The sequence below is a fragment of the Coccidioides immitis genome (assembly GCF_000149335.2).
Source record: "Coccidioides immitis RS genomic scaffold supercont3.3, whole genome shotgun sequence".
NCBI lineage: Eukaryota > Fungi > Ascomycota > Eurotiomycetes > Onygenales > Onygenaceae > Coccidioides > Coccidioides immitis.
Genome location: NW_004504308.1, coordinates 1,692,371 through 1,710,023, shown reverse-complemented (window position 1 = coordinate 1,710,023; position 17,653 = coordinate 1,692,371). Strand labels below are relative to the sequence as shown.

Here is a 17,653-nt window from a genome sequence, read left to right as displayed (position 1 = left end):
GTACTCCGTACAAACGCTGTTCATGATGACTTTCCAGGTACACAGGCCCAACTATCAACGGCTAACTGAATCAAATCCCCTTCAATTCTCCTTCTCCTTGACGCTAGCAAATGGCAACAAACATGGCCTCGCTGTGTCACTTGTCTTCTTGAGATGAAGCTAGTTTTGCCCTCGCTTTGTTCCTATCTTGCTATCAAGCACAGCAATTAGAGCAGTGGTTGCCCACAGCCCGTAGTCAAAACATGTGCAACTACATCTCATCTCTAGAGAGAGGGGGTGATAATGCTCATCAAAACCAAACTTGAAATTGTACTTGTTGGCTGTCACAATCATTTTCCCTCACTTCTGCCATGGAAATCAAGTTGTGTGCAATTAGTAATAGAAGCTCATGGAAGTGTCCAAACTAGAGCTTAAGACTCTTAATGTTGTCGCCTTCCAGGGAAATTGTGTCATCATCGGAGTCGACCCAGCTTTCTGTGAGCATGGAGTGAAAGCTCTTGCTGCCTTCCATCAACTTGGCTTTGTCAATGTGAGTTGGCGCGAGCTTTTCTGACAATGTGTTTTATTTGTTTTCGGGTCAATTTCCATATCCCTTTCACGGTGGTATTCGATAACCTTCACTTGTAGATTGCCAGCGTCAGTTCCCACGTCTGATGCAAGGAGATGTTTGTTCAAAGCAGTGGATGGATGTGATGGAACGGTACCCAATTGTTTAGATTTGTTAAAGGTTGATAGAAGGAAATCTGGTCTGCTTCCTCCACTGAGCTTCCCAGTCATCATCTCAAGCACTGAATCCGGAGCAATGGATGTGAAGAAACATGTAGAAGCATAATAGAACTAGGTAAAGCTTGGTTGAAACAACGAGCACCTGAGATTACAGAAACAGGGATCCCAATACCAGCGCCATCCATATGCATAGTCCTAGTGTCAAGACATAATCAACAGAAGAATCGAGCACGCTCACCTGGAACACCAAAGGGTAACGCATAAAGATTTGATGAAAGAGTCCAGAGCGCCATCACATCTAGAATACAATAGGGATAATAATCATATATGCAAAGGGGGGGGGGAAGGGAAAAAAAGGAAGGTTCTCATCACCCAGCATGTCTTCTCACTGCTTCATGAGCTTCCATTTTAATATCAAACATAACATCGTCGATTTCCCGCAAAAAGGTCTTCTCGAAGGAAGCTCCTTTGATGCAGTCGAGAACGGATCGGAGAGATGCAAGGACAGAGACATTGAGAGTCTCCGGGCCATTCTCTACGAGAGGCTCACATGGAGTCGCCTTTACTTGTGGGATGTTGTCCTCTCCAGTACCGCCTTCTGATCCGGTCTGCTCGAACACTGCGACTCGCTCCACCTTCGAAACATTGTCCATCTCTGATCCTCCGCATCCAGAGGTTGCCTCGGCATCTTCAGTGGCCGGCCTTCCGCGAAGCCGGAGTGATCTTCGTTGAGGACATGTCTGCGAACCGGGAGAGCCTGGATTCGTCGCCTTTGGCTGGTTTTTGCGTGCGGATGGCCTGGTTGACTTACGACTCCGTTGTGATTTTGTTGACTGCATCTCACTCGTTAGACCGGGCGATTCCTGCAGGGCTGTCTGATCTGCAGAATTGGAGGTAAATCCGGAGAGGTCCGGGCCTGGGCATCTTCCAACCTCGACGGAGAGACCTGTACCACGAGTAAGTCGCTTTGTCCGGTCCTTCCGAGTGTCAGCAACGTCTCTTTTTCGCTTTTTCGCAGAGGTCGAAACCCGGGCTTTAGCATCAGATAACTCTAGGTCCATAGAAAGCTCTAGGTCTTGCTCAAGCTGGGAAGCAATCTGCTGTTCTAGCTGGTCGCTGAACGAATCGGGAACAAGGTCAACGTCCTTCTTCTGTTCCGCACTATCCTTACGTGCTTCGAGTAGGGCAGGTAAGGCCCGTCTATTTGTGCCGGGAGGGCCTTTAGCGATTGGCTTTTCGACGGGAGGATCGTCGGATGATGGTGACTGCGACTCCTGTGACTCCTGCGGGTCATGAAAGAAGGTGTCAACTGCGATTGTAGGACCTTTCTGGACACATGCACCGTTTCCTTGAATTTCAACGACATTATTTTGGTTGCCCGGTGGAGTTGGCCCCAATGCTACAGTTCCACTTCTGAACTGCGAGTGAGGAGTTGCTGACGATGATTTACTGCTCGGCTGATTGGGTTTCTTTGGTGTTTTAGTTTTCTGAGGCCTCGATGATGCTGAAGCAGCGTTGATGTTGGGTGAGGAGCTCCACTCAAATGCTGATAGAGAGAAATCGGTGAGCTCCTGTGCGCTCTGTTCTTTAGAGCCAGGTGTCGGGGAAGAAAATGTGAAATCATCCTCATTCGCGCCTGATTCCGCCGCAATAACGGGAGTAAGTGGCTCGCTGGCGAATTGGTCCGAATCCGGGTGGGTCTCCTTGGAGGCAGCACTCGGAATCTTGGGGGATATGGCAGCTGTGGGAGCACCGGGAAACAATGATGCATTTTCTAGACGCTGCCTTTCCCTCACATCCTTTTGACGCTCCGTAAGGAGTTGTGTTTCTGGCACAGCATTGGATGATGGAGAAGACTCCACAGGGACAAATTGTATTTGTGAACTATCGTGGCGTAACCGGGATTTTGGTGTTGCAGTTTTACTACTTTTAGGCGAACAAGCTCTCCGTTTAGTACGGCTATCCTTCTTCGAGGATGAGGGAGTAACCATCAGGGATGGTGAGCTTGAAGGTCTTTTATAAATCCTGTCGCGCCGGTTCATCGGTCCAAGTGGCGAGTCGATATTTGGCGACTCTTCTGGAGAACTTAGGAAATTATGTGGCGGAAAGGATTCCTGACCATTATTAGCAAATTAGGCGCAGACTGGGAACGTATTCGTGAATACCTTGAGTTCCATTTCATGCTGCCAGCCTGGGAGCCGGATGCTTGTAGATGCCCCCAACTTTCCCAACGCTGCCTCTAATCGAGCTGGGTACTTCAGAGTCTCCTGTAGCCCGAATGTCGAGTTCCATTCTCTAATAAAGCTGTTAACAATGGACTTATGGCGCGATTCAAATCCGGAGGCGATCATTGGAGTCAACTGATTCAATAGTTGGGAGTCAGTACTCCCAGAGGAGCGCAGGGACTGAAAACTAGCCAACACGATGTTCCGAACCTATAAACATGAACGTTAATTTTCAAACTAATTGGCATCGATAGCTTTTACCTACAGCCATGGCGAGGCACTTATCAGAGCCAGATGTGGCGCTATATTGGCCTTGAGCATCAGTGATCCACACGGAGAGGCCATTTTGAAGCTTCTCCAAGAGCGTTGATTGAAAGTCCGGAGGGCATTTGTCAAAGCAGCGCGCCACTGCTTCGAGCAAAGTAAGCGTATCGCTTTTGCTAAACTCCTTTTGCTTGACATAGGCATCCTGTAGGGCTCTTGTAACGAGCAACAGCAACTTTTCGCAAGAAATACTGTTAATGTTTTGATCCTTGGGGCCGGTAATTGTTTGCGCAAAGGGCGGCAATTGCTTTGCGGCATGGGTACCCGGAAAGACAATGGCTTCGAATAGCTTTACGACGCGTGGAATTGATAAAAAAGAGGCACTATTGCAATCTTCAGAGATTGCGTCAATCGCAGCAGATACAGCGGCGTCATCCCCTTCGGTTCGCACAACTGAGATCATAGATTGGAAGAGCTCGATCCATTCTGGCAAAGAACCCGGCAATTTATTTCCGACTTTCAAAATGGCAACAGCCTTGTTGAAATCGCCAACACTGATGTCATCTCGTCGCTTATTCGGTGTGCCCATATGAGCTTCCTTCAAGCACTCCGTTGTTACAGTGGATATAGCTTTCCAGGCATCTTGCACACGAGATATAGACTGTGGAATTTCCGTCCCGGCTTCTTCGAGGATTTCTGTGAATTGTCGAAGTATCTCCAATCGGGGGCTTCTTGAGGAGTGTCCAGATACAGCGAGCCGGATTAAGTCGTTGACAAGGTCATAGTATTCGGAAGTTGGTGCGGAAGGAAAGGAATTAAGGATCATATTAAATAAATGAAGAATAGGGGCCCGTGTGATTCCATCTTTTTGGTGTCGGTGGGTCGGAGTCTGCGCCGGTTGAAAGGTGTCTTGGGTGGTTCTCAAAAGTAACTTGTCAGTAAATGGAAACGGCGTGATAATTGATATCATGTTGGTTAATAAAAAGCGGAAGCGACTGAGGAATAAATCAAGTTTGTCTGTCAATTTTGCATTCAATGATGTTTGGGTTTCTCTCCAGACGCGTTGAAGCATGTCCAGTAGGGCTGCAATAGCTTTCATTAACTCTGAAGAGGGCTGAATTTCTTTGCTGGACGCGTCGGATAAGGCCTTCATCATATGAATCCAGGCAAGGCCTATCGGGGAGCCTGTAATGGCTTCGTCACTCCAGTCGGCGTTCTTGAAAAACGATTCAAAAATCGGAAGGATTACAGCAATCCTTGACCGCACCCATCTGCAATCCAGTCGTAGCAGGTCTTCTGGCTTGAACCTTGCGGTTTCAAGCACTTTTCCCTCAACCCAAACTTTAGGATGGGGATTCCAAAGGAGTTCCGCAAAGATTCTACATGCAAATCGCATGTTACTATGATTCGAATTCAATCGATGCTGGAACGGAGAAGATATATATTCTTGCCAGCAGGCATCCAGACGTTCATGCGAGGCGGAGGGTCGAAAGGAATAATAAAGTAAATTGCAATAGCTGGAAAGCGCCCGATCGATGAGCGGAGTAAAAGTCTCATCCTTTCTACGTTCTAGTTGTAGAAATATCGGCTTGCTCAGAAAGGTCAGATCCTTCCCAGCCGGCTCGTTTGTTTGCGATGCATATACCAAACGATCCCAGGCAACCAAAGCTTGAGTCTTCGTTGGCGTGTCACTGCAATTAAAGCACTTCTGTATAACCAAGATCCACCGCCTGAAACTTGCCCATCCGTTCAAAGACGCTCGTGGCTTCCGTAGGAGGAGAATAATAACGCTCCAGATCTGAGGCACATAAACGCTTCCATCTCGGCTTGTGACCATTGTTATCAATCGGCTGCATAGTTCGTCAGAAAACTTTGCACCATTTTCCATGGTCAAGTCTAAAGCATCTTGAGTAGCCTTTGAGATTGACGGGTTTGGACCAAATGACTTTGCAGCCTCCAATCCGAGTTTAATAGCTCGTACTCGGATGTCTTTCACTCGATGAAACATAGCCTTTATAACATGATCAATCCACAGGCACGCATAAGTTGCCATCAATGAGCGTGCTTGCTTCAGTAGACCTTCATAGATACCTAATCGCATCATAACTATTGATTTACCGCCGAGCCGGGTTGTGATATCCTCTAAAGTGTGCAAGAGCAGCGTGATTCTCGAGGAGGTGAAAAGCTTCGGCTGAAAACTCTGCACATATAAAATGCGCATATCGTCGATGACAATAGTCTTTGGTGTGGACGGGTTTTGAAGAGATCCAATGGCAAGATCGAGGACAAAGCTTTTGAACTCATCCGAAATACGTCCAGCGAACTTGGGGTTCCAAAGAAGCAAACACAGGAGGCTTGAAGCTTGGTGAAGAAGAGATATTTCAAGATGTTTGAATGCGCTTGATGTAATAGTGAGGTCTCGGCGAATATATTGCGTTAATAAAGGCATCTTCTCTACTAATGCAGCCGCATCGGGCAGGTCAGCGTATGCGGCCAGGCTGCCCAGTAACTGCATATATGCATCGGTTCTTGAAACGCGACAATCTCCTTCAAGCTGCTGCATAATGTAGTCCAACATGCTAGGCAGATCGTCCGTCGGACTCGACCGTGGTTCGTCTGGGGACTCGACATATGGTCTGCTCTTGAGAATGGACTTCGCTGGTTTGCATTGTTTTGAGGGACGTAAGCTCCGCAAAGGAGGCCTTGAATTCTTTGCAAGCGAGGCTGGAAACTCAGGTGCCTTGATATAACTTGTCAATGGAGAGAAATTCACGCGTTTCAAGCTTCTCGCTGAGAGTGGATGCGGGGAGATTAGAGACGTTGAGGGGCGTTCGTTGGCAGGAGGGGAGCATTGAAGTTCAGACGTCCGTCTAACTTGTTCTGTCCGTGAGACTGATGAAGATCGTGGAGGAGTTGGTGGGCGGGCTGGGAGGGCGCTCAGTCCGCCTTTGTCGACCATGCTTGCCAGGGAGAATAAAATGAAAAACGATCAAAACTGCCCAATTCAAATCAAAACATGCGAATAAAGAACATATCGAACATAAACTGTTGGGATTGAGTAATCCTCCAACTCGAGGCTATGGAAATTCATCCCGCGCGGTCTGCTTGGTAACTACCTTTTTTTGCCATGAGAATCGGCGGCAAGCGTTGGATGCTGAAAGCGCGAGCCGCGTGAGATCGCGGTCGTGTAGTCGACGCGTCGAGCATGATTATATAATAGATTCCAATTTAACACGCGGGTTCTTGGCGCTCTTCGGAGCGAGCAGGAGATCGTCTGCTCCGTAGCTCCGGCAAAGAGTTGCATTTCATCGCAAGCTCCCCCACATCAGCTCTCTATGCTCTCGGATGAAGGAGCTCCCAAAAGCATACTCTGTACTCCGTACTCCGTACAGAGTAGTTAACATGACTTCCTGGGGGAGAAAATGTGGTCAATGACTGCATTAACCTTTGCCTGCACCCCATATGGAGGATCTCCCATTCCAATTGTATTGTTTTGGTACAACAGGGCATCTCTACGGAGTACCCCAAGCAGTTTGACTTGAACTACCTCAATGCATCCCCCGTAGAAATCGAATTCCTTTTTGCCTTTTTTCCCTTTTTAAACTAACCTTTATGTCAGCATCTTGTCCCCTTCATTAGCAGCATGCCTCACCTGTCCACCCCAAAATCCCACTTTACTACATTTTCGCCGTAGCGCGACTTTATTGCCATCAATTTGAGCCTATTCATCAGCTTTAAACTATAATGGGCGGCATACTCCGTTTTAACATGGTTGATATGAGAAAGGGATCTACTCCGTACAGGATACTTCAAACCCGACGCCTTTCATGTCGCCAAGATGTGAATTTGTTGAGCGTGACTGTGTAATTTGCCCTAATCCTGGCACTACCTAAATGTTGATCTGTCAACTCGCTGCCAGTTGGAAGCTGGACTCTCTTGCTATCCAACCAACCTTCTCTATCCGTCCCCACCCCCTCCGGCCTCCTCTTTTTGTGTCTCTGTGCGTGCAAGAGTGTGTGCTGGATGCAGGCTCGTATCAGAAAACAAAGAGATGATATGAAAAACAGGGTGTTATTGGCTACAACTATGCAGCAAGCAGGGAAACAATTTGGATTATACAGTAGAGTGATTCACACCAAAATAGGAATTGTGCTGAAGTTTGAAGGATGGAGCAGTGCATGTAAAATTAACTAAGCAACAGTTTGGTGCATTGATAATGAGGAGCCATGGACTGTGCATTACATCGTGCGGGCTGCAAAGTCTAGAGGAGTGGTCCAGAATGAACAGTAGCCACATAGGTAATGGCTGCTTGGACGGTGCTGCACATTATCCTGGACGAGATCCTGGAGAATCCTGTAGTCTTTGTGTCCCTATGCCTTGGTTTTCTTCCTGTAGCGGTGGTAAAGCTAAAATTTCATAATGAGGACTGTTCACGGGGTAGATATCTAATCCATGCAATGGTCATTGAAGGAAAGTTTTGTCAAAATCCAGGCACCTGATGAATGACAGCTATCAGGTGATGATCTCGCAGCAGATTTCTTGCATGATGGTCAACTTCGTTTTTTCGGGCGCTTTGAACCTCACCCATCAATGGTGCACCGCAATTGGTGGGAGCTGGGTTGGAGGCGCCGGGACCGGTCAGCGGGACGATTTTTTTAGCTCATAAACTCTCGATTGAATGCGGGAAAAGCTCTTATCGGCCAGGCCAAAGCCCAGATATTTAGTAAGTAGTATTTATGCTGTAAATCCAAGCTAGGCTACTTCCTCCAATTTGCGCGCCCTAGAACTGAAGCACTGTCTTTGCGATCCGGCTATAAACGCCGGGGTGTTTGTTCGCGACTTTGTTTGAGGAGCTTCGGGTCGCAACCGATCATTGACCTTACCTAACTCCTGGCCCACCACGACGGCAGCTCAGTTGGGCCCCGAAACTTCTTAACGTTTCAACCTTCCTCCTCTTGACCGTAGCAGCTTGAGGAACAGCTTCGGACTTCACTCGAAGTCCTTCTCTATCGTCAGCATGGATACGCCCGAACTACATGGCCAAGGTGCGTTCTTTACAGGGTGGCGCAACGATGATGCTTTCCCCACCCATAATCTCTCCCAGGTCATCACTGCGGCTAACGCGGGGGGTAGAAAAGCTCGAAGAGGTCACACGGCTTCTTGACATCCTCAAGAGAGATTTCGGTGAGAGAAGACTCGAGCGTGCCAGTATGTGGATAGCGTATCGCCGAATATTTTGCATTTGCTAAGGCAGGTTTTCATAGGACGCATTGAAGTTCTTCAAAAGCTTCGCGTTCATGGGCGCAAACCCGAGAATGCTGGTCCCATTTTTGAAAAAGAGGCATGGAAATTATACGCAGACCCATCTGTCGCCGAATTAACCGGTGATTAGGGAATCGATGTTCTCTCCTCATACGGATTTGGGGAAAAGGACGTTGAAATATCTCGAGAAGCCCTTCGTTGTCTTGCGAATGCTCTCTTCCTCGAAAAAGAGACTCGTCAAATATTTGTGGACTTGGGAAATGGGCATAAGGCGGCTGAGAAGCTCAAAGTGAGTTCTGACAGGCGTGGTTGTTCCAACAAAGCTGCTAACTCATTATGGTGAAGGAAGACAATTCAGACGATGAATTCCTAGCCGCCCGTCTCCTATTTTTTACAACGTACGGTTCTAATTTGGATTTTAATAAGCTATTTGACGAGCACGCCTTAGGAGAAAGCATGAACAATGTATGTCTGGCGATGACGCTTTCGGCTTTTCTTCCATCTGCGGCTAACGTACATATCCAGCACATATATCGGCATTCAAAACAATTTTCTAAAGGCAAAAAGAAGGAACTGACGCAGATTGATGAGCTCGGTCTATCAGAAACTCTCAAGCTGATGTATAACGTGACTAGCTATTACCCTGACCAGGTCGATGCATTTTCTCCTTCGATTCCCCATATATTGAAGATTTTAAACCACATTGAGATACCCACGCCACCGCTCCAGGCACCTGTGAACTATTTAATCAACGCTTTACTTAATCTCGACCTTGAGGCCAAGAAAACCAACCATTTCAGCACGAATCCTCTCTTTCCGAAGTTTGATCAAAACTGCAACGTTGATAAGTTGATTAATATCTTGGACCAAGCCGTTGCGGTGCATAAACCTTCCCACTTGGATACGTTGGCGCTACCCCTTCTCACCCTCCTAAGGAAAATCTACGATATCGCACCTGAAGGGCCCCGGAAGTATATGGAATGGCTTCTTCTTCCAGACGACAGCGAGAGAGACCTACCAATTGGACAGTCGCATACGCTGTCTTCGAGACTTCTGCGTCTTTCGACATCCCCTGTTGCTCCTCAGCTAAGAGAAGGCATATCAGCGCTGATGTTTGAACTATCTGGCCGTAACGCCAGTGATTTTGTGAGGAATGTTGGTTACGGGTTTGCCGCGGGATTTCTTATGTCCCACAATATGTCTATCCCCGAAACTGCAAAGGAGGCATTCAGCACGAGACCCACGAAGCCAGGCGAGCAACCCGTCCCGATAAACCCGATCACTGGCCAAAGGCTTGATGCTGAGCCCCAGGATACCGGACCTCCAATGACAATGGAAGAAAAGGAAAGAGAGGCAGAAAGGCTCTTCGTCCTTTTTGAAAGGTAGCTCTTTGTCCCTCTAAAGTTTAGTCTGTTTCTAACTGACAACCGTAGGCTTCGAGCAACGGGCGTTGTTAACGTCGAAAACCCTGTCAAAACTGCACTTAGCGAGGGCCGCTTTGAAGAGCTGGACGATCTTGATTAACACTCGATGCAACCTATTATCTCATTTATTATCTCTGCCAATCGGCTATGAGCGCCTCTAACGCTTCCTGTTTTTGTTTGAATTTTGACAAATGTACGGAGTATGATACTGGGAGGAAATGTTGGCTTGGAAAGCAAGGTTTTTCCAATCTATTAATTCTAATTTCAATGCAAATATGGAATGCTCCGTAAGGGGCACTAACTAAAGAATGAGAACGCAATGACGATTGCAGTTTTTTCTCGGCAGAGATGTCAAGGCAAATTTTTCGGCCATCCAAGGCCAAAGAACCTGATTGTACGGAGTAGGTGTCATTATAACCGGAGATAGCCCGTGGTTCTCAACGGGAACCCGTGTAACTACGTCACTCTCGCCAATTTATCAAAGCTCCTTTGTTTTCACCTCCATTGCAGAACTTGGATTCCGCCGAATCCGGGGAATGGCGGCCAGCAGAAGCGCATTCAAAGATATGTCCGCTGTGGGGTTCCGTCAGCTGACTCCGGCCCAAAGCACAACTTCGAAGTTTCAGCTCCAGTTAACCAATGTAATCCACCCAAGCGAGACCGCCCCCCGAGTGAGACACCAAAATATACATACAAATCTCAACTTTGGCTCACTTACAACATTGTTCCAGTAAAAAGACAATAAAATACTATAACTTAAGAAATAATTATTATATTTAGATAATTCTTATAATTTACAAAGTTTATTATATCTGTATACGGAGTAGTACCTTCTTCATATTATAATGATCAGACATAAACTTGTTAAGATATAAGAGAGCAAAAAGTTGAGATTTGTATGTGCGGAGTATATTTTGGTTTCGCTCGGTGGTACGGAGTAGATTACGTGGTTGGTTAGTTAGTTATGTCATCTGTGGCGTCATCGAAAATAGTTTAGCACATGAGCCACATATGTGGCTTGAACCGTCCCGAAGCCACCTGCAGGTTCGTGAAGCTTCGTGGGGACGAGGGGCATTGGACGAGGGGCATTTATACACAGCGTGACGATTTTTGGTGTAAAGGTCGAAATATCCTACTAATTGGATTGCTATTTTTCCCTGGACCATTTGAATTGCTATATACCCCATTTAACTCAGCATTTGAATTTAAACGACTGTCACGATCGAATTGGCTGAGCGAACAGCTCCGTCTCGAAGGACTCTCTCCAACGAAAAAATCAAAATGTCACAACCAGTACCAGCAGGATTTGATCCAGAGAAGGCAGAGAACTTGGAAGATGTGTGTTATAAACAAGTGGCTTTGATTTTTCTTTTCCCCCTATTTTACATCAACAGTACTAACATAAAAATCCTTTTGCTTCTGCAGATTGAGAAGCAGTTTGCAGTGAAAGGTTCGTCAATGCCTACAACCAAAGGCTTTCCTTCCTCCCTTTAAGACCAGTAACAAGCATACTGAATTTTGGGCGCTTTCATTAGCTGTCCAGCAAATGGCAACATACTGGGCTATCCTCGAGAAAACACCTGGCTCCAAATTACGACTTACGAAATTGGATGACGAGATATATGAGCATTTCAGAAATGAATTTCCTGGCTTCGATGTCAAAGGCACTATTGATGAAGACCAAATGAAAAGCAAAGAAGGAAAAGAGAAGTGGCGCGATTTTGCTATGGCGTACGAGAAGAAGGTTAATGATTACAATTTTGGGACGTTGCTAAGGAAAAATCCGAAGTGGGAGTATGGTGAGAAGGAAACCATGTTCGGTATGTCCCACTGACCATCGGCTCTGACATGATAACCATGCGGTTTGCTGAGGCCCTTTTGGAAGACATTGCTAATGACGTTTTTGATCTTGGGAATTCCAGTGATTCGAATGCAATTCTATGCCATAGAGATCGCAAGGTGAGCAGGTCGACGGCTATCTGATATTTCTTCTTTCCGCTAAATTTTCCATTCTAGAAACCGAGAAGGCCTCAATGACTGGATTTACGAAGAGTCCCAAAAAGGGGCTTAGAATACTTCGTGCAGCTAATGGTGTTCAACTTAAACAGCTCCATCTACCTATTATACGTGCCTGGACTCTTGCACATCGATTGCTGAATTGAAAATTCAGCTTGAATTTGCATATGTTGCGATGCATTTTGAAGTCAGCATCAGTTTCACGAAACACCAGACTTGTACTCTATACACATACATGCCACACATAAGGTCGGCAGATACAGTTCTTGCTTTGCCATGCACTACACTGTGGATTTTAGTTTGATTCTGGAGCCCGGACTGAATATTGTCTATTGTACGGTCAGCCCGTCTCTGATAAGATCAATAGATTGTCCAACGAAGAGTCAAGTTACAGACCATGTAAATATACATACATGAATTGGCTACAGCACAATTATCCAAAGAGAGTCCATCGCTATGCCATACATATGCTAAAGAATGACAAACAAGCTAATCTAATGTAAGTCTAAGAGAGGGGGCTAATCCTCGGGAAATGATGCATGAAAAAGACAAAGAGGGACACATTTATGCCACATTGGCATTGCATATAAAAAATGTATGTATTTAATTTCAGTTCTGCAGTGTTCGACTCAACGCCCTTATCAAGCGGGGAGAAAAGAGGGTAAACATCTTTCTTAAACCTACGCTGAAGTTGACTTTATGAACATTTGTGATAATCATCGCTTTAATCATAATTCTTCTGTTCCGATGTTGGCGGGTTCAGATCAGCCTCTTCATGAGACGAGGCGTGAGAAGTGCCGGCCGTTCGATTTTCGAGAGGCAACTCCTCAACCGGCGGGAGTTCATATTTGGCACTCTGCCATGGTTTGACCCTGAGAATATACATCGTATCCAATTCTTCCAAGGTGCGGCCCGAGCCTTCAATAACCCCGAAATACACAGTGGCCGCTGCGAGAAACAGACATCCGGCGAAAACATAGCCGTATCTGAAATCAATCTTCTCGGTGATAAAGGGGGTAAAGAAGCCGATGAGGAAGTTCCAGAGCCAGTTAGACGCGGTGGCGAGAGCCATTGATCGTGCACGGTAGCGAGATGGGTATAATTCTGCGACGATGGCCCAGATCATGGGGCCCCATGTACTTGCGAATCCAAGAATGAACAGACAGGCGAAGACAACCATGGCAGTGCCTGCCTTGGGAGTGCTCTCGGGGCGCTCCAAATCCAGAGCGAAGTGGCCAACAGATGCAAAGATAAGGAAGCAAATGAACATCCACCCCGCACCCACGATCAAGGATTTGCGGCGGCCAAAGTGTTCAATGTTGTATAAACCGAGAAATGTACTGCCAAAATTGACAGCTCCGAGAATCATTTGAGTTACATAGCTGTTCTCGACGCCAGCGCCTTTAAAGATAACGGTGCCATAGTAGAAGAAGTAATTAGCACCGGTCAGCTGTTGAAGTGCTTGAAGGATGATGCCAAGCAGGAGCCTATATCTCATTCTGGGCGCACGGAACATTTGCCACCAACTTTCATCTTTGGCAGCCATATCCTCTTCGTACTTTTGCTGGATCTCGACGAATTCTTCATGTAGCCTTTTATGATTTTCAGGAATTCCGTAGAACTTCATCATTGTTCTCTTTGCTTCCGCGATCTTGCCTTGGCGGTAAGCATACCGTGGGGACTCGGGGAAGAACATCATTCCAAACCCTAGAATGAGAAGCCAAAGGAAAGTGACCGCCATCGGAATTCTCCACGAGCCAGTGTTGTCAATTCCCTCAGTTCCGTAGTTGATACAATTTGCGACGAATATACCTAAGGTAATAAAGAGTTGATAGGTACTAAAAATAAAATGTTAGCGTGGTGCTTTCGCCTCTTTGTGCTCGGTAGTATCCTACCTGATCATAGCACCCCTGATGTGCTTAGGGGCACTCTCACCCTGGTATAGGGGTACCAGGAGCGAGAGAGCACCGACTCCAAGACCAGCGATCCAACGACCAATAACAACTTGCCACCAGTCTGGTGCTTCTGAAGCCACTTGGACAATGATACCGACAGCGAGCACAATACACCATGAAGATATTGACCACTTCCGCCCCAGTCGGTCTGCAATGGGTCCAGCAATCAACGCGCCCATCAAAGTACCGACAGAAAGCTATACACGACACATATCGATCATTAGCTTTGTCCATCCGAAGCTCCACGACAATGCGCGAAGACACTTACTATTGCCACGATCAAACCAGACCTAACGTTGCTGAAATGATAGCCATCCCCGGTGGCGTCTTTCTCACCAAACCTTTTCAAGAAATCCTCCATGGCCAGGATTCCAGAAATCTGGCCGGTATCATAGCCAAAGAGAAATCCACCCATGGAGACGAACATCCCCATGATAACTGAGTGCAATGTCACCCATCGGATTGGAGTTTCCACGAACTGGCCGGCTTGGGCCTCTGCATGTTGAGCGGAGACATCCTTTTCCAATTCAGATGAGGCTCTATTTCGCCCAAAATGGATATAATCTCTAAGTTTTTCCATTTCTCACTTCTTGCGAGATATGTAAGAAGTTGGCAAATAGTTATATCTCCACTGATATATCAGATGCACACGAAGGTGTAGTGGAAGGGGTGTCAAGGGATGGAGGGCAAAAAAAAAAGGCAAAAAGAGGCAACTTCCCCGTAGCTAAGATGACGATCTTAGCCAACTTTTGCCGACGCATAATTTTATGTTCGACCGACGTGGAGCATCTGGAGCTTTTAAATCCCCCAGTATTGCAAACTCTGCGAGCTAGTATCTTTCGCCGTGCCAAACAAGGAAGATGGTCAGGCGTCTCATATCCCTGGCGCTCCGGCTCGAGTCAACTGACATAGTGGAAACTGGAAGCTCAAACCGCTCCACGAAGCCTTGGGAGGTCATGGCCGGCGAGAAAATCTCTGGGTCAGTCTCCATGGGGAACCCCAACACCTTGGATCAAGCGTCGGAGATCTTATCGGCGGGGCGAATAAGTGTACAGATGTACTCCGTACGGACTGCGTACTATGTAGAGATTGGGCTGCGCATCGGCAAGCCACTCCAGGATGAAAGCCGGGGTGTTTCAGTTCCATGGTTTCCATTTCACACATAGCAAATCGGACCACATACGTGCCACCGCATCAAAGTAAAATCAGTCAACGTTGGAAACTCTATGTAGCCCGGAACGCTGATAACCGATGTTCTTTTTTCCTTTTGCCTTTCGGACCTTGAGGAAAATCGGTGGAGAACATATGTGGAATCCCACCTATGACGTACCGACTGGGCAAGGTATCCAGCAAGCAGTGATGATCTTCGCCTTCGTTCCCTTTTGATAGCCGCTAGTTACCTTACTAGTGGCAACGAATATCGAAAATGTGGAAGCCTCATTCCTTCTACCAAGGCCGTACGCCTGAAGGACTCGCTTTATTGATAAGGCTATCTGTAGGGACGGGACCGAAAAGCTTGTATAGAGTAATTATGCAGTTAACTTTTCAGAACAAGATGCGGTCATATATTTCATGCACCTTTGGCATGGTGAGTGCGCCTCCACGCAGTGGAGACTGGCTACTCACGGAGGATTTTTTTTTTTTGGCCAGCACCGGACGATGGGCCTTGGGCTCGATGAGAACTTTTCTGGGCAGATGAAAGTTTAGTTCAAAGGTAAGCTACTTATTCTGTGTAGGGCTACTCCGTACCTAGTTGAAAAATCACTTTTGCTCGTTTGGAGATGTTTTTGGATGAATACGTTTGTTAGACTAGCAACTGCAAGTGGTCCGCTGGAATTCCAATCCTTTTCTCTTTGAAGTGCTTAGCCTACTCCTGATTCCATTTGATACTTGCTGAAAGGACGGGAGTTGACTGGAAACCCAAGGCAGCAAAGCAAAATTTTGGCCTTTTGGCTCTTTAAACTTAGCCGCGCAAAGCCTTTGAAAACCGTAGTGGTGTTATTGTCGGATCGAGTCCATGTTCAATTGCCATCACCTTATTCAAAAGCTACGTGGTTATAGCTTCATCATAACCGTGGGCTGAGATCGGCATCTAAGCTTAAAATAGTTGGTTAATATATGCCCCAGATGTAGTATATCATCCCCAATCAGCCGTCGCTGCTCCGAAGTTCATGATAGCTAGTTGTCTTTGGATGATGGGGTCTATTACCTCTCATCACCCATCCGGACTCTTCTAGGCTAGTTTGCCAAAATGATACTTGCCAGCCAACCTCTAATGCTTCCCATGACCTGGATAACTGCCTAGTGCCGAACTTCACAAAGTGACTTCGCCCTGACAAACATGGACCTTCTACCTACCATCGTAAAATCGAGATAACCGGCACCGAGCCACGACCTAAATGCCCAGGCAGATAACGATTTGCTTCAACCTGGCAAATTCCATACCGACGGGTTCAGTGCTGAGCGATTGAGGCAGCTGCTCGTCGTCACGGTGCGTTTGACCATGCCAGAGTTGTGAGAATTTGTCTTCATTTGGTGAATTAAAACTAGCGACATTTTCTCACTTGATCGAGCTGGCAATCAAGTCTAGCCCAGAGGGGAAGTTGTGGGGAGTAACTCAGTGAGTTCGAATCTGAGAGGTTCAGTCATTGATCGCTCGTGTGTATGCGTGTGTATTCTCAATTCGGTTAACTCCAACATCTTATGCTTCTTACATCTTTAAATAACGCAGCTGGATGCTTGTCTGGAGCGGTGCTCGTGCAGGTTTTGATGTATTTATTGCCATCCTAAGAGGCAACTCTGCTTTTTCGGCGTTTCTCTCCCATCAATTGACGTAAAATAATCAAAAACTTGCCCAAATCCAACTCTAATTTGCCTGCATGGATTCATCTTCACAAATAAATCTTCCTGAAGCTGATGGTTTGGATGGCCCCTTCAGCATGTTGAAAACGTAGATTTTGATGGCAGTGAGACAAATGCTCACTTGTTAAGAGCCGGCATGCGACGAAATTCCAGTAGGGCTGGATCGACAGTGCTTATCTACTTTGTATGCAGCTTGCAGTCGAGGTTTGCGCGGTGGCGTCTGGCTGTGCAAGGCTGGCGGCGAGGTAAAACACTTTTAAGGCGAACTCTTTTGGCCTGCAAACTGGGATTTGCTCGATTTTCGGGCCCATGCCTTCTCGTGGGCAATCCAGACATTTAACAGTCTCTTGTTCGCGGATTCCATGTAATTATAATCTCGTTGGATGGTCGTCGGACCACGAGAGAGAGATAGATGGATACCAGGAGTACCACGAGTCATAAAATCAAGTCCCCTGAGGCAGAAATCAAGCTCCTTGACGACCTAAAACCCACATCCAGAGGTACAGAGTGTGGATTAGAAAAGTTGGAATACCATGGACACTCACAATTTGGGTTGCAGCCCTGTCTTGGCTTCCAACCAAGGCTCGTCTCGGGAGCCGGACTCTGTGCTTCCGGCCGTGCGATTTTGATGGAGGACTTGTATGCTTGTCATTCGCTAAGCTACCTAAAGGGGAATCTCGGCTAATCTATGTGGGTCACGTGAGCGAGGTGCTAGTTGGATTACCTAACAGATTTGGACCTCACAAAACCTGCCCCAGGGCGAAAACAAATACCGTCTGGCATCGCTGACAGGGTGATATCACCTTGAAAGGCTCGTCGCGAGAGACTGCAGCTGGACGCGTGGGATCGACGTTTGTCGAGGCTAGGTGTAAGCCAGTGACACCGTTGCAGACAACCCCCTCTTTTTCTTGAGAATTCC

General features: G+C 46.9%; 5 protein-coding genes across 5 annotated transcripts; 2 read left to right on the top strand and 3 right to left on the bottom strand.

The window, feature by feature from the left end:
• Positions 1-690: 690 nt before the first annotated feature.
• On the bottom strand, positions 691-6,210 carry CIMG_08307 (uncharacterized protein). Its single transcript, XM_001241143.2, has 3 exons — positions 3,217-6,210; positions 2,892-3,161; positions 691-2,840 (listed from the first exon to the last, which is right to left on the bottom strand). The coding sequence occupies exons 1-3, from the start codon at positions 6,172-6,174 to the stop codon at positions 1,095-1,097; spliced, it is 4,974 nt and encodes a 1,657-aa protein (XP_001241144.2). The 5' UTR covers positions 6,175-6,210; the 3' UTR covers positions 691-1,094.
• A 1,910-nt stretch (positions 6,211-8,120) lies between these two features.
• Positions 8,121-10,207, top strand: CIMG_08308 (uncharacterized protein). The gene is made up of 7 exons (XM_001241144.2): positions 8,121-8,260; positions 8,349-8,423; positions 8,480-8,556; positions 8,608-8,766; positions 8,823-8,942; positions 9,003-9,859; positions 9,911-10,207. Exons 1-7 carry the CDS (start codon positions 8,233-8,235, stop codon positions 9,999-10,001), a joined length of 1,407 nt encoding a protein of 468 aa, XP_001241145.2. The 5' UTR covers positions 8,121-8,232; the 3' UTR covers positions 10,002-10,207.
• Positions 10,208-11,013: 806 nt separating this feature from the next.
• Positions 11,014-12,329, top strand: CIMG_08309 (uncharacterized protein). Its single transcript, XM_001241145.2, has 5 exons — positions 11,014-11,239; positions 11,327-11,351; positions 11,437-11,721; positions 11,824-11,860; positions 11,918-12,329. Exons 1-5 carry the CDS (start codon positions 11,183-11,185, stop codon positions 11,970-11,972), a joined length of 459 nt encoding a protein of 152 aa, XP_001241146.2. The 5' UTR covers positions 11,014-11,182; the 3' UTR covers positions 11,973-12,329.
• On the bottom strand, positions 12,267-14,621 carry CIMG_08310 (sugar porter (SP) family MFS transporter). The gene is made up of 3 exons (XM_001241146.2): positions 14,141-14,621; positions 13,813-14,069; positions 12,267-13,755 (listed from the first exon to the last, which is right to left on the bottom strand). The coding sequence occupies exons 1-3, from the start codon at positions 14,450-14,452 to the stop codon at positions 12,642-12,644; spliced, it is 1,683 nt and encodes a 560-aa protein (XP_001241147.2). The 5' UTR covers positions 14,453-14,621; the 3' UTR covers positions 12,267-12,641.
• Positions 14,622-16,990: 2,369 nt separating this feature from the next.
• CIMG_12136 (uncharacterized protein) lies at positions 16,991-17,517 on the bottom strand (the record flags this gene model as incomplete). Its single annotated transcript, XM_012358569.1, has 3 exons — positions 16,991-17,215; positions 17,280-17,420; positions 17,479-17,517. The coding sequence occupies 3 exons, from the start codon at positions 17,515-17,517 to the stop codon at positions 16,991-16,993; spliced, it is 405 nt and encodes a 134-aa protein (XP_012213992.1).
• Positions 17,518-17,653: the final 136 nt, after the last annotated feature.

Bases quoted from the DNA above. Each gene is read 5' to 3' on its own strand.
- CIMG_08309 (XM_001241145.2), top strand. From the start codon at position 11,183: ATGTCACAACCAGTACCAGCAGGATTTGATCCAGAGAAGGCAGAGAAC. The intron at 11,240-11,326 runs GTGTGTTATAAA...TTGCTTCTGCAG, and splicing joins AGGCAGAGAACTTGGAAGAT to ATTGAGAAGCAGTTTGCAGT. The intron at 11,722-11,823 runs GTATGTCCCACT...TGGGAATTCCAG, and splicing joins TGAGAAGGAAACCATGTTCG to TGATTCGAATGCAATTCTAT.
- CIMG_08307 (XM_001241143.2), bottom strand. From the start codon at position 6,174: ATGGTCGACAAAGGCGGACTGAGCGCCCTCCCAGCCCGCCCACCAACT. The intron at 3,162-3,216 runs GTAGGTAAAAGC...TCATGTTTATAG, and splicing joins ATAAGTGCCTCGCCATGGCT to GTTCGGAACATCGTGTTGGC. The intron at 2,841-2,891 runs GTATTCACGAAT...AATAATGGTCAG, and splicing joins AGCATGAAATGGAACTCAAG to GAATCCTTTCCGCCACATAA.
- CIMG_08308 (XM_001241144.2), top strand. From the start codon at position 8,233: ATGGATACGCCCGAACTACATGGCCAAG. The intron at 8,261-8,348 runs GTGCGTTCTTTA...CGCGGGGGGTAG, and splicing joins GCCCGAACTACATGGCCAAG to AAAAGCTCGAAGAGGTCACA. The intron at 8,424-8,479 runs GTATGTGGATAG...AGGTTTTCATAG, and splicing joins GAGAAGACTCGAGCGTGCCA to GACGCATTGAAGTTCTTCAA.
- CIMG_08310 (XM_001241146.2), bottom strand. From the start codon at position 14,452: ATGGAAAAACTTAGAGATTATATCCATTTTGGGCGAAATAGAGCCTCA. The intron at 14,070-14,140 runs GTAAGTGTCTTC...TGTCGTGTATAG, and splicing joins CTGGTTTGATCGTGGCAATA to CTTTCTGTCGGTACTTTGAT. The intron at 13,756-13,812 runs GTAGGATACTAC...TTTTATTTTTAG, and splicing joins ATCAGGGGTGCTATGATCAG to TACCTATCAACTCTTTATTA.